At 55.5% G+C, this 16,258-nt stretch overlaps 5 protein-coding genes across 5 annotated transcripts; all 5 read left to right on the forward strand.

Moving 5' to 3' along the window:
* Window positions 1–1,942: 1,942 nt before the first annotated feature.
* HMPREF1541_10178 (uncharacterized protein) lies at window positions 1,943–6,265 on the forward strand (the record flags this gene model as incomplete). Its single annotated transcript, XM_008714849.1, has 1 exon — window positions 1,943–6,265. The coding sequence occupies one exon, from the start codon at window positions 1,943–1,945 to the stop codon at window positions 6,263–6,265; it is 4,323 nt and encodes a 1,440-aa protein (XP_008713071.1).
* Window positions 6,266–7,450: 1,185 nt separating this feature from the next.
* On the forward strand, window positions 7,451–8,388 carry HMPREF1541_10179 (uncharacterized protein; the record flags this gene model as incomplete). The annotated part of the gene is made up of 3 exons (XM_008714850.1): window positions 7,451–7,523; window positions 7,571–8,249; window positions 8,298–8,388. 3 exons carry the CDS (start codon window positions 7,451–7,453, stop codon window positions 8,386–8,388), a joined length of 843 nt encoding a protein of 280 aa, XP_008713072.1.
* A 570-nt stretch (window positions 8,389–8,958) lies between these two features.
* Window positions 8,959–9,809, forward strand: HMPREF1541_10180 (uncharacterized protein; the record flags this gene model as incomplete). The annotated part of the gene is made up of 3 exons (XM_008714851.1): window positions 8,959–9,106; window positions 9,158–9,555; window positions 9,621–9,809. 3 exons carry the CDS (start codon window positions 8,959–8,961, stop codon window positions 9,807–9,809), a joined length of 735 nt encoding a protein of 244 aa, XP_008713073.1.
* A 552-nt stretch (window positions 9,810–10,361) lies between these two features.
* HMPREF1541_10181 (uncharacterized protein) lies at window positions 10,362–12,536 on the forward strand (the record flags this gene model as incomplete). The annotated part of the gene is made up of 1 exon (XM_008714852.1): window positions 10,362–12,536. The coding sequence occupies one exon, from the start codon at window positions 10,362–10,364 to the stop codon at window positions 12,534–12,536; it is 2,175 nt and encodes a 724-aa protein (XP_008713074.1).
* A 2,154-nt stretch (window positions 12,537–14,690) lies between these two features.
* On the forward strand, window positions 14,691–15,632 carry HMPREF1541_10182 (uncharacterized protein; the record flags this gene model as incomplete). Its single annotated transcript, XM_008714853.1, has 1 exon — window positions 14,691–15,632. The coding sequence occupies one exon, from the start codon at window positions 14,691–14,693 to the stop codon at window positions 15,630–15,632; it is 942 nt and encodes a 313-aa protein (XP_008713075.1).
* Between the last annotated feature and the right edge of the window lie 626 nt (window positions 15,633–16,258).

Raw genomic sequence — 16,258 nt, forward strand, 5'->3', positions numbered from 1 at the left:
CAGAGACAGCTGCGAACCGACGTCCACGCTGGAGGCGAGGGGGGAAGCACAGCCGTCTCGCATGCAACGTCGTGAGACGACTAGATTTAGTTGTGCTCAGCTGTCAATGTCCATCATTGAATGATAGGGTTCAGGCAGTACTCGCTCCTGATTCAGACTTGTGCCCCAACAGGGAGTGAAACCTTGCACTTGAGCCTCAATCGGCTGATCGGAGACCAGGAGTGCTCGGTCCCGCTGCCGAGCGACGTCGATGACGGCATGCCTTCGACCACATGTAGCCTTTTCTTCGCACACTGGCATCTCTTTCTCAGATTTTTTTGCAGGATGCGATTGGGTCCGTGGGTGTGGGTTAATCGCTTCGTTGAATCTCCAGAGTCTCGTTGCTTAGCCACAGAAACGGGCGGCTGGAACAACTCCTATTCGTGGATGGAATCTGCGAATAGGAAATGTATAACGTCGCTCGCCGAAAATCTATCAAGTGGTGGCAAGGCATTCCGTTTTATCCATTAGCAGATGAACTGCGCCCGGTGCTGCCTTTCCCAGCTGCGAGGACGAGCCGCTGCCGACAGTGGACATGATTCGATTCGTGAGTGGGATCCAAAGCTGCATGCATTGCCAGCGCATAGACAGTTAAAGTGTAAAGACCTTCGGCAGGGGGGATCCCTCACTGGACCGCTCAGCCGCAGGCTCACCGTTCATGTACCAGTGTCGAGCGACACATGGCCCAACAATCGACTGGTCGCTTATTGACCAACTGTCGACACCGCTTCTCTGCTTGACGTGGCACCAGACCACACGTCCATATACTCTCATTCTCGGGTTCTCCCAGTAATATGAACCTTGTACTGCAGCTGTGACACCCTGGTCTCGTCGAGTCCCTCGGTCCTTGTCTTACAGCCCACCTGATCGGTGTGGCCTCCTCTGACTCCAGTCACGAGTGCTTGCTAGCCACTTGCCACGATGTTTCAGCGCGACGTTGCTGGCTCACAAGTCCCGCGCGACTCTGCTTCCGCCGGGGCTATCGTCTCGGAGGTTCGGGTGCTGGGAACACAGCGAATTACAGCATCTGTACCAGATGGCAATCGTCGGCTCGGAGCGAGTCGCTAGCTACAAGGGCCATTTGGTCCTTCCATCGAACGGGAGCGATGCAGACCGCCTATAGACAGCAACCGGCTGGGCCGGCTAATGCAGCTGCTTGACGCATTCTTGATGCATTCGTTGGCATCTGCTTGTCCGCTGTCCGGCCTGCTGCAAGTCATCCTGATTCTGTGCTGCTCGATGCTGCCCTCTCAATGAGTCGCAGCTGTGGAAAAACAAAGTGTATCTGACCACGCAACGCATGGGCTCTGTGGCCACTCTTCCCTTTCCCCCCGGTTGCGCGCCACCTCGTCTCTGCCACTTTTCAGCGCTCCTTGAATTGTTTCTGTCACGTCTCCCGCCCAGGCACCCTCACCCTCATCGTCGCTATTGCATCGCAAATATCATTGCACGCGTCGCGATCACGGCAGAGAAAATGGGCCCAAGTTGATATATGGGGGTCGCCTACCGCACATCACACCCCCGCCTTTTCGCCCTTTATCGATACTCGTTGCACTTACCACGCTGGGGGTTCAAGATTGACTCACTGACGCTACTCGCTTCACTCTTGTCACAATTTATTCATTGTACTTTCTGCTGTCTCCGCTGATGCGTCTTCGGCCTTGCTCGCCTTGCCAGTGCATGATCCCTAGCAGGGTCTCGCACTCGTCCAAATACTCAGTCGCATGAGATCCGGCCAATGCAGTTCCCCCCAAGCACTGCGCAGCCACTCTGGTAGCTGGACCCCCTATGCGACCCATCACCTTGTCGGATCTTGTCCCTGGCTAACCGCAGTCGTCTTGCAGAACATTCCCCCTCCCCGGCGGATACCAGCATCCACCATGAGAACAGCCCTCGCCAGGCCATGTCCGAACGTGGACCTTCAGTGTACACCTCCGGGGTAGCCAGCTTCGCCTCCCCCAGCTCCAGCTCGACCGAGGGCAATGCGCGGTCTACCGACGATGCAAATACAGACCAGAACATGTCACTACAGCAGCGCTTCTCTCTGGGAACCAGCCATCCGCCCTCACGAAAACATGCTGCTAGTCAAACGAACCCCCCGAGTCCTATCAGTAAAGCACCTGTCGAAATGCGGGCTCATTTCGACGAGTTTGCTGCCCAACTGCGACTCCGCAGGCACAGCGAGTACAAGAGGCGGATTCTGGAGCACCGGCGAACACACCTTCAGAAAGCTGTAGCGCTTTCCAGCCGCTTGCGACGGCTGAGCTCTTGGGTCCACGACGGTTTGGTCGAGATTTCGAAATTTCCCAACCCTGGCGACTTTGTTCGAGTGCACGAGAACCTAATCAACCTGACCGACGCCTGCTTCTCACGCTGGAGTCACGAAATCCGCGCTCTCGACTCTGTCATCGGCGGCACCACCACCACTACTACAACAGCTCCCACACCGGTTACCTTCCTCTCGCGTTTATCGTCCTCCTCTCAGGACGACTGTCTCGATTTCATTCGCAATGTGCGAACCAATCCCCGCTTCTTGGTCGATCGCTTCAAAGCCGTCTCGCCATCCCAGCTGGTCGCTCTGTCAACAACTCCCAGATACTCAGATCTCAGCGCGTATCTCAACTCCATGCCAGGTAGCCGTGGTCGTTCGTCCCAGAAGAAGCGTATTCAGTCGTACGCGAAGAATCTTGAAGAGTACGCGACATCGTTCGAACGCCGGAATCCCATGTCTTTCCTCTTACACAATTGTTATTCTGTCAACTCTCCCGCTGAGGACCGCCTTCGAGTCGATACCTGGTCCACAATATGCTCTTCACTTTATGTCGAAACTGGGGCCTCGTTTCTGGCTTTTTTTAGCCAAATCCTATGGGAGTTCTCGACACTCGCCGGATGGAGAGCAAAGGATCGTTTAGAACTGCTTTTGATGGACATTTTGCAGCGGGGCGCTTTCCTCCTGGAGCCGGTCGGCGATTACAAAAAGAGCAGCCAGAGCATTCATATTAGGCACACACTCGATGGCGAACAGGCCCGGAATTTCTTTGATAATGCCGTGCGAGAGCTGCTCACTGTGCTACTTATCGAAGATGGGGGTTTCCCTGAAGGTGTCCTGCGGCTAGCACGGGCGATCCTTGCCAAACTCCCGGACGAGGAGAGCCAGAGCCAGTTGCGAGGCTACATCTTTATGGAGTGGTTCATGCATCACTTCCTGGAGAATGCCCTCACGTATCCTGAAAACCAGAAGATGCTCTTGCAGTTCCACATCAGCGACTCGGCCAGATCAGCTATCCTGCACCAGCTGTGGCAACGTACGGAGGCCCGAGTACGCGAGGTGTTCGAACCAGACTTTTCAGCACCACCCGACGAGTACATTAAGTGGGCAGCATATACCATGAACAATCAGCTGTACGCCGAGGCCGCTGTTCAGAATCCGGTCTCCGTCGAGAGCGTTCCGAATTCCAACCACTGCATCAGTGTTTGCGCCCCCGAACTGGTTCATGTCCTTGAGGCGCTCAGCCAGCAGTACAGCAATGCATCGACTCACTTCGAGCCATTCATGCACTCTTCTATGAGCTCCTTCAGCTCACAATTCTCACGAGGTAGTCCCAAGCTGGACCGCTTGCGCCGTGAGCTTCAGCTCCAGTTTGAGCCCGGGCAGTCCTCTCCTGCAAGTCATGCCGTTGACGAGAATTGGGTACTACTGCAAATCGAAACTGACGGCCGGCCACGCATGCCAGATTCCACGAGCTCGCCAGGAGTGACCACTCCGTCTCGGCTCCTGAGAACCTTCGGTGCGATCAACAAGGTCCAGGAGGCTGCGGTGCGACTGGCACTGGAGGAGACTTCTGAAAGCGCATCCCTAACTAACCTGCCGCTTTCTCACCGCAAGTGCTTAAGGGAGCGTCTTGTGGACAGGTCAAGAGATGCTCAAAGTTCGGCAAGAACAATCGAAGCGCATTTCTGGACATCCGCCATCGATTATCTGGATGATAACTACCCACTTTCATCGTCACCCCAGAGCGACGCTCGACTGCTCCAACCACTTATCAGACAATTAGTGCCCGCGGAGCATGATGAGAGCATGTCCGTCGAAAAGCATGTGATGATATTAGAAGACGAGTATCAAGCTGTGAAGCAAGCTCTCGTTCATGCAGGTAAACGAATTGAGCATCTGAAGATCAAAATGTGGTACAATACAAGTATCGTGGTCTCAGGGGTTTATGAGAACGCGCAGAATATCACAAAAGCCCTCAACTACATGGCCCTACCACCTCCATCGATGTCGGAACCTGCCTACAGCATCTCATCTGGGAGCAGAGATCGCCCGGGAACGAGCACTTCGACCACTTCATCTCTTTTCGAGCAACCGAGACTAGACACAATGAAGATCTTGCGAGCATCTCAGGAGCATGGCGGTCGTAAGAAGCTCGCGGACGATCAGGTTGAATTAACGAAGAAATGGCTGGATCTCAATGGAGTCGAGAATTTCTGCATTGGCGAAGAACGGATACATCGCTTCTGCATGGAGATCAAAATGGCGACTAGAAAACTAGTTGCCGACTCCGCAGTGGAAAGCCCCGATCTCTGGTCCAGCGATCTGTGGGTGAAGGAGAAGAATATGTTCGAGAGCAACTCGACATACTTTTCCGGTCCCACATCCAGCACGAGACCGTCAAGCGTCGTCAGCGAAACTCCATCTTCTGCTCCATGGCCACGACCTGTGCTTGGTAGTGCGGCAAGCAGCAGGTCGTTTGACGCCGAAATTGCCAATTCAGTCGGGCGCAAGGCATCGATGGCGGGACACGGCAGCACTCGCATCAGCCGCGAAATTCTGAGCAGCGACCTGGCGTCCTCTTTCGCTTCTCCTGCTCGGTCTACCACAGCTACATCCGGTGAGTCGTTATGGAGCGGCATCACCCCCTTCTCGACACGAACAAAATCGCAGACTTCCAATTCGCTGGCATCACAAGCTCCCTCTTCGGTTTTCAGTCTCTCATCTGGCCTCCATCCTTCGAGATCGCAAACATCGGCTTCTCTTCCGTCTCGCCCTCCATCAATCTACAACGAGATTGCATACTCAAAGCCGAGTGATCCCGGCCCAGAGAAAGCAAAATTCTTGGAGACACTTCGCGAAGGGCTGACTGTGCTCCTCCTGTCGGATCTTGGGAACCCCGTGTGGAGTTTAGGCAGTGAGACTGATGCGTGGCTCGATTCGCATCGACAAAACGCAAATGTCGCTCAGCGGTTGGCAAGACGAAAGCAGATGTCCGAGCTCCTACCAGCCCAGACCGTGACAAGATCACAGTTGAAGACTGCGTCGAGACCACACAACCGGAGACGAACTTGGAGTGCTGATGGGTCAGGTCCTGCATCGGGTGGCACGCATTTGTTCGAACGATCAACTAAGATCGAGCTTGATAATAGGTCCCTGGATGAACTGGACGACGTACTCAAAAAGATTAGCCGCCAGGTCGATCCTAATGCAAAGCTGCAGGCTGTGTTTGAATTCCGACAGCTGGCTTTGCACTGCCTGGAACGACAAGAAAGTAACGATCAAGCGAAAGAGGCAACAAGACGGCGACAAAGTCTTGGACCTGGCGTCGCAAGCTCCAAGCTGAAGAAGGTGGGGTCTGGCGCGCAGTCACCAAGGCGACCGAAATCCGACAACGAGATGCGTGACTACCTACGTGACATATTGCTTGTCCTGGAGCCCAAGACTCTCTTTCGAGACCTGCAATACATCGCGGCGTTTACTCACTCGGACATCCTCAGCAAAACGGACCGTGGACAGGCTTTTGTGCAGGTAGGGGTTGCTGCGCTTTCTAGCAAAGACGAGGTGTGCCGAGCCATGGTGGAGCTAGCGGACCGCATCATTAGCCGAGATGGCATTAAGCGCGAGGCATCCATGGAAGAAGCTGAGCATTCACTGAAACAGGCACGCGAGTACTGGATCATTGCAGCACGAGAGGGCAACGCCATCGCACAACGGGAGCTGGCCAGCCTGTATCTGGTGCATCCGGAGATTTCAGTGCCACCGACGGTCACAGCGCCTCTGTCCGTGTCGAGCGAGATCTTCAAGAGCGAAATGATGTGGCAAGCCAGCGAAGATGATCATAACCGGCAAGCACTCTGCCTGGCGCTTCATTGGATGCAACTAGCATCGGCCGGTGGAGATGCCGTTGCCCAGCAGAAACTGAAAGAGCGGGAGGGAAAAGCCACAGCATCGTAACGGGGGCTTTGATTCCAAAGCGGCCGCCTGTGCGGTCACGATGTTTTTATTAGTCGGGTCGAGCTTGATGTTGTGCAATCGTGCATGGCGGGTCGGCGTCTATCATCAGCACCCCCTATCGTTGTCATTTCTCGGGGGCAACAATTGTATCTGGGAGGCATATAGTCACACTAGTTTGAGATTGAGTAGCTGTCGCACGAAGGATCTAGGAGTTGGGCTTACTGTATTACGTAGGTGGGGGCAATCAGGGAAATCTGAGCAGCTGCGTCACCCAATATATCGGATTTGGGCAGCGCCGTTGCTCTTGATGTGGTACTCGATAACAATTCACCGAAACACTGGAGTCTTTGCTAACGATCGTCGCCCGCAGTGGCAGGCTGGTGCACTCTTGGTCGACCGGGTCGTGGCCTGTCAGCGCTACGAGGACACCCAGCAGCAGCAGTAAGCCTGGCTGGCTATCAAGTGTCAGGCAGATCATACAAACGACCCCAATCAGGCAGAGAGACACTTTGAAACCAGTACTGTAATGTGACAGCGGCGATGCCGGTCGGTCCCAATGAGCTTGATAGCGGGACGTGCCGTGTCACTACCCACCACACGGTATGCTTGATTGTTGGAGACGGATAGGGCCAATTCTCGGACTTTCGGAGTGGGCTCGTTTGGAAGAAACATGTCCGTGAATAACGAGACGCAGAGCAGCGTGGCAAGTGTGTGGTGGGGCCAGCCCGGCGGACTGTCAGAACAACTGTGAAGAATCTGAGCAGCACTCATATCCATCACCCGAGCAATGACGTTTCTGTCTTGGCCGAATCAGTCCCAGCCCGCTGAGTCGGGCGATGCTCCAGCACATGCTCAATGCACCACTGGCACGTCTCATCATCACCGCCCTCAGGCTTTGTAACTGTCATAATCGCAAACCCGAGGATCTTGTTCGTCTTTCCATCCGACACTGGCTTCTGGAAGACTTTTCCTAGCCGGCTTCAAGCGTCACCTTCACGTTGCGATTGAATATCCGTTCTTCCCTTACTACCCCTCCATTGTTGTTATCCCTCTCAAACGCCATCACGTTTCAGCCTGCGCTTCACCATCAGCAGGAAAATCGATTTGCACCACCGCGACTTAGATTGCGGAAAATTTATCAGCGCATATCTCTACCTCTCTCTCTCCTGATTACCTTCGCCCACCATGCCCATCGAAGTCAACTCTTCCCCGCCCCCACTTCATGAGCCGCACTCCCACGATAATGTCCGACCCAAAGGTGACTCCAATTGAAAAATGCCCCCAGACCCATACTGACGGTACCAGGTATTCTAAAGAACCCGTCGTTTTCTGGTGCCAGCGAGCGCGAGAAGTCGCCCGAGAAAGAGCCGCCCTCGGCGCATCTCGATCCTCAGGCAGAGAAAGAACTCGTCCTCCAGAACACGCTCCAGAATGCTGGTCACAGGAGATCGTCGTCTGCCGCCAGAAGAACGTCGTTCTCTCGCCGCCACTCGTCTGCTGCCGCGGCGTCTGAGGAGGACCCGGACAAGATGCGTCTGAAATGGGATGAGGCCAATCTTTATCTCGCGGAACAAGAGAAGGGCGGTCGCATGAAGATTACTGAGCCAAAAACTCCCTACCAATATGGCGACCCAGTGGATGACGAAGAAGAAGAGGACGTGGCAATTGACCCCCGTTTCGTCAACGTTGACGAGATGGACATCAAGAAGAAGAAGAAAGCCCGCGACAGCGAGATTCCCGGCCTTGAACTGGGCGAACCTGAGGACGAAGCCGCTCAAAGTGCCGGCCAGGAAAACGACCGCATTGTGCGCAGCGCCAGTCTCTCGCGCGACAACAGCAAGGAGAAGCACGTCAGTGTGGACAACGAAGCCCCGGCCAGCGAGCAGGTGGGAATGCCAACTCTTGAGGAGCAGGAGAAGCACCGCCAATTTGAGGAGCAGCGAAAGAAGCACTACGAAATGCGGGACGTCAAGAATCTGCTTGGGTGAGTGCATGCCGACTCGAATATATATCTGTGCTAATGCATCCCCAGCCATCCTGAGGACATCGAGGAGGAGGATGAAGAGTCGATCCCGCCCGGCATGCCATCTCTGCCCAACCGCGGCGTTAATGGCACTCGGTAAGCCGGAGTGCGGGACGTGTACGTGGTAAATCTCGGATCGACTTCTTCTCATATGACTTGACCGCAGCAAAGGAAGGGCTGCATGGATTCGGGTCTCATTTCTTATGTTGACGACCAACGACAGTCTGGCGCTCCTGGCATACGAGTCGAGCGCCAGCGGAATCGAAGCATTATATAGCATTGGGTGCATTCGTTGCCTTTTCCAAGGTAGTCAACTCATCTACTTGAGATATGTGCGTGGCTTAGACTAGGGCTTGAAGGCTATGTTCTTGCGATGGTTGCTGACTCCAGAACGAAGGCTCCTCCACAACGCTGCCAGATGTTAACTGCATCGGGCATCGGAGAGTTTCAATCAGTAGTGTCCCCTCATCTGCACTCTGGCACGTCCGGACTACGGCCTGTAATTTCATGTTCATCTTAAGCTGAAGAGTTCCAACATCAGCAACTGACGTGTCGGCTCACTCGAGGTTCCAGTTTTCAGCCTCGTTTGGGTAACAGCCGGCGTGGACTAAGCCTACGTACGCATCGACAGGCAGGTGTGGCCAAACATTCAGCAATATAAATCACGCACATGCCCTACTCGAAGCCCGGGAGTCGTGCAGCTCAGAGACTCGAGGCTGTCGGTAAACAGATCATACCTTCGCCTGTTGACCAAGACCCTTCCACGCTGTTCAACACTGCTGACATGGCGCTTCCATCGACCCGCCGAATCGTCACGGGTACAGTCAGCTTCCGACCTTGAGTCTTTGCCCCACTGAATCATGCTATAGGCCATGACGAGAACGGGAAATCCATCTTCCTCTCCGACGAGCGCCTGAATCCTGCCTCTCCCCTTCACGGCGACGGCACCCCGCCAGCACCTACCGTCCCCGGCTTCACGCTCATCGGCAAGACCAGCGGCCTTCCTGACACGTCCGTCAATGATGTCAGCTTCACCGATCTGCACGGCACGCGGCAGGATCTGTCCGACGATGCTGGCGTCACCTGCCGTCTCGTGACTTTTCCACCCCAGCCCAAGGATGTGCCGGAGGAGGTCAACTTCATGCACCGTACGCAGAGCTGGGATGTTGGCGTCGTGCTGGAGGGAAGGGTCATGCTGAAGCTGGATACCGGCGAGGAGAGAGAAGTTGGCGCGGGCGAGGTTGTGGTGCAGCGGGGAACGAATCACGTATGTTTCTGTCCAGTCTCTTCTCTGACCAGCTACCCTGACGAACGGCGTGCATGTTCTATTAGGCATGGAGGAACAGTTCTGCCGAGAACTGCCGCATGCTCTTTGTGCTGGTGCCCAGCGTGCCGATCAAGAACCGGACCACGGGCGAGGTGCTGCCGCCGACGGATACGAAGCATCTCACCACCGAGGAGGGCGCGAAGGAGGTCATTGCTAAGATGGTGGCACAGGTGGCCGCGAGGGGACAGCACTAGGAGATTGAGGTACCGATGGAGTTGGAATGCTTCTGCATCGCCGTAGCTAGCATTTATATTTGTCAATACTACAAGCTACCCACGATTCTCTTGCGTTCAGAGCCTTCTCTTGTACATGAATTGTCGATGCAAGATGCAGCAACGCGGCTCCCTCCAGCCGCTTGCCGCTGACAGAACTCGTAGAGAGTGCCTTGTCTTTGTACTCCGTACACCTGGATGCAGACGCTGCCAAGTTCACTTGGCCCATTCTGGTAGGCGGAATTTACCCGTCAGTTCACGGCTTTCTCGACGCGCTTCGTCATCCGAGTCCCATCCGTACAGATCCTGTTTCCACCCGTCACTCAAGCTTCGTAGTTCGTTTGTACAACATTCGTACATCCTCGTTATCAGACTCCATCACAGGTGTGTTCGAATCTGACTCTACAGCGCATCTAGGTGGCTCGCTAGTGGAATCCGACCCCCGTGCTGTACGGTGCCGCGCCTGTTGGCCGCTGACGGGCGGGCCCACCAGATCTTGTTGCGGCACACTCTGCCACTGCAGGCTCGTACGACATGCCCAAAGACCGGCAAACATGCACTGAATGCTCTATGCGCCGCCAGAAATGCGATCGCAACGTCCCATGCGGCCGCTGCGTGAAGCGGGGCAACCCTGAGAAGTGTTCAATCTCTTGGGGTCCAGACGGGTATGACCCAAAGCGCCATCGTGTCTACCCTCGCACGGAGCCAACACCAGCCCAGGATGGTGCACCCGTGGGATCGCCAACAGTCAGTGACTCCAGTGTACTCATGCACCAGCAGGAGAAGACTCCTACATCTGCCTCTATTGCCTCAGGACCTACTTCCCAGACCCTGGGCGCCACACCTGCCACTTCTTACTCGCGGCCGGACCCAAAACCGACTTCGAATGCGTCTCTGGACTTCCCTGGCTGGGGGCAAACCACTCATTCCGATTATTCTGGTTTCGTCAATTCCGTACGGGTCGCCGCCGGGGATCCACGGTCCCAATATGGCATGGTTGATCCCATTCATGCCGCCGACGATGCCAGCATGAGCAACTGCTTCGGAGGCACTGCACCCGCACAAATCTCCTTCCTTCAGCTCCTACTCCCCAGCAAGCGCCAAGTGTTTCAGTTGTGTGAATATCATATCGACCAAATCCTCTGGTACCATAACTGCTTCGATGGATCCACCTTTCACGCCGAGCTCGTGGCAGCCTCTTCTACACCGCAAGGGCTGCAAATCCAAAACATGGATCTCCAGTGGGCTGCACTTCTCTTTTCCATCCTCTCTGCCAGCATGGTGGGTGTCAGCGACAGCATTGCTCTTAGCTGGGGCTTCCAGAAGGAGGAACGACACAAGCTAACCCGACAGTGGTTCAGGAGCTGTCTGACTTGCCTCAATCTTGCCGACTACCTGCGTTTGCATCACGTATACAGCGTGCAGGCCATCGCAATCTTGACGCAATCGTCGCACATCCTAGGCTATAGCAATACTCAAAATGGCATGCTGGGTGCCGCTCTCAAAGTTGCTCAAGGGCTAGGTTTACAGCGGCTAGGCCTCGATGACGATGAAGTGAATATCACCAGCAGCACGGGTGTTCTCATAGTGCCCGCCCAGCGCCAGAAGATCGTTCAACGCGAATTGGGCCGCAGACTTTGGGCGCAACTGTGTATACAAGACTGGTTCCAGATTCCCTTCTCGGAAATGTACTCCATCAACAGACTGCACTTCTCTTCACTGAAGCCCAGTAATCTGGACGATGTCTCGCTACAGGTTCTTTCTGACGAAATGCCCACAAAGACCGGCTTTGGGAACTTTCTATACGAAATCGCGAAGCTGATGCCACAGATGCACGATGCCATCTTGAGCGCCAACACCCTCTACACGCGTTACGAGCATGTGTTGGAGTGGGATAAAAAGATGCGTCACCTTGTGTTGGAGGCGTCCCCCAAGTGGTTGAATTCAATGGAACCTTGGGAGCCTCACTGGCCGGTATGGGTATCCTGGGCGCGGCGAAGCACCAACTTGTGCTTCCACCACAAGATCATCATGGTTCATCGACCCTTTCTTGGCCGCAGCTTTACCGAGCCGACATTCGCATTCAGCCGTCGCGCGTGCCTGACAGCCAGCAAGATGATCCTCAAAGAAGCCAAGCACGCGTATGATGAGGAGGGGCCCAACTTATGGATTGATCAGGCCTTCATGGTCGCCGCCGGCATCACGTTGGCGTTGGACACTTTCCATCGGCGCGAGCATGAACCAGAGCTGGAAGAGCATAAACGTCTGGTAGAGAACACCATCAGTATGTTGGGGAAATATGACGATAGTATGATCGGTCTGCGAGGATGCAGGTTGCTTGTGTCACTGCTGGCCGAGCAAGCAAAAGTGTGCGCAAACAACCAGTTGGAGAACTGGCGGAAACACGCTCTGGAAGGTGGTGAGACGGGCCCAGAGAAGAGGCAAAAGTTCGATGTGCCCAAATTTGTGGAGCAGTTTGTCGGAGGTAGCTCCTTTACAGGCTCGCTGAAAGAGAATGGAAAGCCCCCTACGCCCGCACCGGTGGCCCAGAAGGGTGTACAGCCTGACATCAATGCGGCACTTGGCGACAGCGAGCCTATTGACGATGGAGGATACTCCTATGAGCGATTCGAACAACTTTTCCCGCCACAAGCTGGCATCAGCAACAGTTTTCTCTTTGAAGATTTACTGAATTTCGACATAACCTAGCACCAACGTTCCAGACCGCGACTCAGTCGCATCCGGATCCGGTGCACGCGCCAGGAATGTCACGGTCTTGGACGCGTGCTCGTGCTCCAAGGCGTCCAGAAACCTTAAATTCTGCCTCCTTGGGTTGACTGGAACGTCATTTATGCAGGAGGCCACCGCCCTTGCATCAATCCATCGAATTCCCTACGATGGCGACGCATCGCGTTCGCGTTACCCCTGCGTGGCTCGATATCTGGCGGCAGGCCCGCTGGGTGTCGAAGGGGCTGTCAGGTTTCTCTCTATGGTTTCGCGTTGAGACTTGGATGCAGCCGAGCCGCAGAACAGTTGAAGCTAAGCTACATCTTTCAAGATGAGACGAAGAGATCTGGTAACGGAGCGAGTGCAGAGGTTCCTGCTGAACAAGGCGGTGTTCAGCCTCACAAATGCGTTGTTGCTCGTGCTGGCGGTGTCGCACGTGCTGTCTTCGCTATGGCTACTCGGCAGGTCAGCACGCGACGTCAGTGGGCTGGCTCTGGCGACTGTGGTTGCAAGCTTCACCGCGACTGTGAGTACGGCTTGTTTCTGTCCGAGCCCATCTTCTAACGAACACAGGCTTTCGCGACGCTGCCTGCCGCCGTTCTCGCGACTTCTGTGGCCATCAAGTCGATTAGGACCAGGGAACCTCCTACACGATGCCTTTCTCCTCGATTCACGGCACTCTTCAGAGGCATCAGCAACTTTGCAGCCTTACTGACCATAATACCATGCGCGTTGGGGCTATCAATACCTTCAGCTTATGCTACATGCAGCTCTGGTCCAAGGCCATGGCATTTTGGCTCGGCCTGCCGTATCCTGAAGACAACGTGGGCGCTTTCCGTGGTTATACTGTAAGTGCACTCACTCGAAACGGGAGACAAATGCTAACATACTCCTCCCAGGGCACTCATCATTATAGCCCTCCTGCCTCTGCGGGCCTCCCTTCGCAAAGCATCTCTCGTCCGCGCGCCATCGCCGAGCGATACTGAAGCCGGCTCCACGAATAGTACACTCGTTGCCTCTTCTTCCGACTCATTTGACGAGAAGAAGGCACCCGTCCTTGCCAGCATCGCGGTCCCGCCTTGTGCCAAACTAGACCCCTGTTTGGCTCGCCAGCAGCAACGTTACCTCGACCGCCAGAACTCCCTGTCGTCCCAGAAAGCAATTTATCCATATGCCTTTGAGCAGAATCGCTCGGCCAGCAATTTCGGCTCTGTAGGCTACCACCCATTCCCACGGAGCCGCCCAGGTAGTGCTCTGCGGTCTTACTCGTCCTTATCGGCCTCTTCTACTTGTTTGCCTTCTACGTTAGGTTCGACAACACCAGGTTCTGGGCGGTCGTTGTCCTTCTCTACGGCACACGGATCGAGGCCATCGACAGTCACCACTTCCTCGTCAAACTCGTTGTCTCGTCCTTCTACCACTTCCACCGGTAGCCCTAGCTCTGTCAGTCGAAGTAGGAGTAGAAGTCGGAGCGCCATGTCCTCGTCCCGACGGCACCGGCATCTCGATGTTGTGTCCACTTGTGCAGCAATCCCTGAAAGTCCGCGACATTCATCACAGTCGGCATCGGCGCTCGTACAGCCCGCGGGCGACATCCCATCCACCGACGAGGTCGCGGTAGCAGTGGCGGCACCAGCGCCAGCCTGGTGTCCGATACTTCTGACGCACGCGCCCCTCAGCGCAGACCCTGCTATCCGTAGACTCACACGTTCGGCGGCCTCAACATCATTGTCTACTATGCTGATGCAACAAGAAGATGAGCAACGTCATTCCACCCTGGCGGAACTGGTCTTGGCTGGACAGCTGAAATCTCCTGCGATGATGTCGTCGCTTTCGCGGCAAAGCACTACGGGGACGAGCATTCTGAATGAGAGCAGGCTAGGGACTATGAAGTCATCCAAGACCGTGACAACTCTCTCGTCTTCTACATCTGTTTCTTCGCACACACCCAAGCCTGCAAGATATCGTACCGCCGCCACCGGAAGCAGTTCCAATGCCGACGCAGTAGTCCGAACGCCTGCCTCACCCCGCTCGATGGTCTCGTCAATTTACTCGCAAGACCAGGCTGTGCCTCCACTGCCGCCGCTATCCGCCCTGCCTCCAACCTACATACAAGCTCTGCCATCGCTTCCCACCATGGTGCTGCCGAAGCGGGCCGCAGGACATACATACAAGCCCGTGCAACCGCCCCCGCAAACGAACACGGGCTTGTTGAGACCACCGTCCAGCGGCAGCACCATCCGGCATCTGCGACGACCCAGCCCACTTCGGACGAGCGTCAGCGCGAATGCAGCCGTAGGTCGCCGCCAGAGTCAGAGTCAGAGTCTCAGCCGGAGTCGGAGCCGCAGTCGCAGCGCGTTGCGAAGGCCGAGTCCGCTTAGAGTGCGCAAGGCCGGCCAGGCGCCGTCCGCGGACTTGGTGGAGCAGCAGAATGGCGTGCAAGGAGGGCAGACCCAGGTTTCAACGCAGGCGCAGGCGCCAGCTCGGCCTGGCAGTCGAGGTGTCGCGAACGTGTCGCAAGAACGTGGCCAAGGCCGCAATGTGATGGCCGCCCCGGAAAAGAAGAATGTGGGGTTAAGCCCTGACGCTGCGAGCGCAGCAGGGCATAAACGTTCGCCGAGCAAGATGTGGAACGAGGTCATGCAGCGTGGCAGAGTCGAAGGAGGGGGAGGAGGCGGAGGAGGAGGAGCTCCAATCATTGTGACGACGACTCCCGATAGTGAAGGCGGCATTATGTCGTCTCCTGGCGCACACAAGCCGCAAAAGTCCCGCATGGAGCGTTACGAAGCCAAGGTCTGGGCGCAGGGGCGTGATACAAGCCAGAGCCACAGCCAAGGCCGCGCTCAAGGCCAAGTCGCGAAGATGCGGTCCTTGAGGACGAGAAAGGGCAGGCGGAAGCGCCTGACGGGCATGATGAGCAGCGTCGGCGTCGGTGTCGGTCTTGGTGTCAGTGTGAATGGGAATGGGACTGGGGCTGCTACGGGGAAGAGCGTCCATGAGCAGAGGGGAAGAGAGAGGATACGGAGGGAGCCGAGGGGGCGGGTGGATGGAGGGACGGGGACGGTAGTGGCGTCATAAGAGAAGGACAGCTTGGCTAGCTGGCTGGCCAGTATGAGCAAGGAGGAATAGGAGGAGACTTGGTATCCTAGACTGTACTAGACTTGGGGAACTCGGGAAACACGGGTTGAGTTGGGGTGGGATTGGGGTTGGGTTGGGGGTTGGGTAACGAATAAATGAACCAGAACGACCTATGGCTACAGGAAGGGTTTGATGTTGACGACTCTGGTCGCGACAACGCTTCTGCATCATTGCATGGGGGCTTTCAGGAAAGAGCATGGGCATGTATACGAGAAACATGATGGGCCTGGAAAATGAACAATGACATTCGTTTGCTGAAGTGGTGGTGATTCGAGCGCTCTGCACGACTTTACGTTGAGCTTGAGCTTGAGCTTGAGCTTGAGCTTGAGCTTGAGCTTGGGCTTGATCAGACGATGACTTGTCTATTGAAGCCATGATGAGCTCGTTTGGAGGACGCAGTCAAAGTAACTCCGCGAGAAAGTAGAAATAGTGAACCTGATAATGTCAAAAGTGGGAGGAGCGAGACAAGTGAGGTTGAAGGATGCGAGAGGCATTTGCTGCACGAGGCTGCAACAGAGAAGGGGCCTGACTCTCTAGGCCTACCGGGGGCTATTAACATTGGCAAC

This window comes from Cyphellophora europaea, assembly GCF_000365145.1.
Source record: "Cyphellophora europaea CBS 101466 unplaced genomic scaffold supercont1.12, whole genome shotgun sequence".
Classification (NCBI taxonomy): Eukaryota; Fungi; Ascomycota; class Eurotiomycetes; order Chaetothyriales; family Cyphellophoraceae; genus Cyphellophora; species Cyphellophora europaea.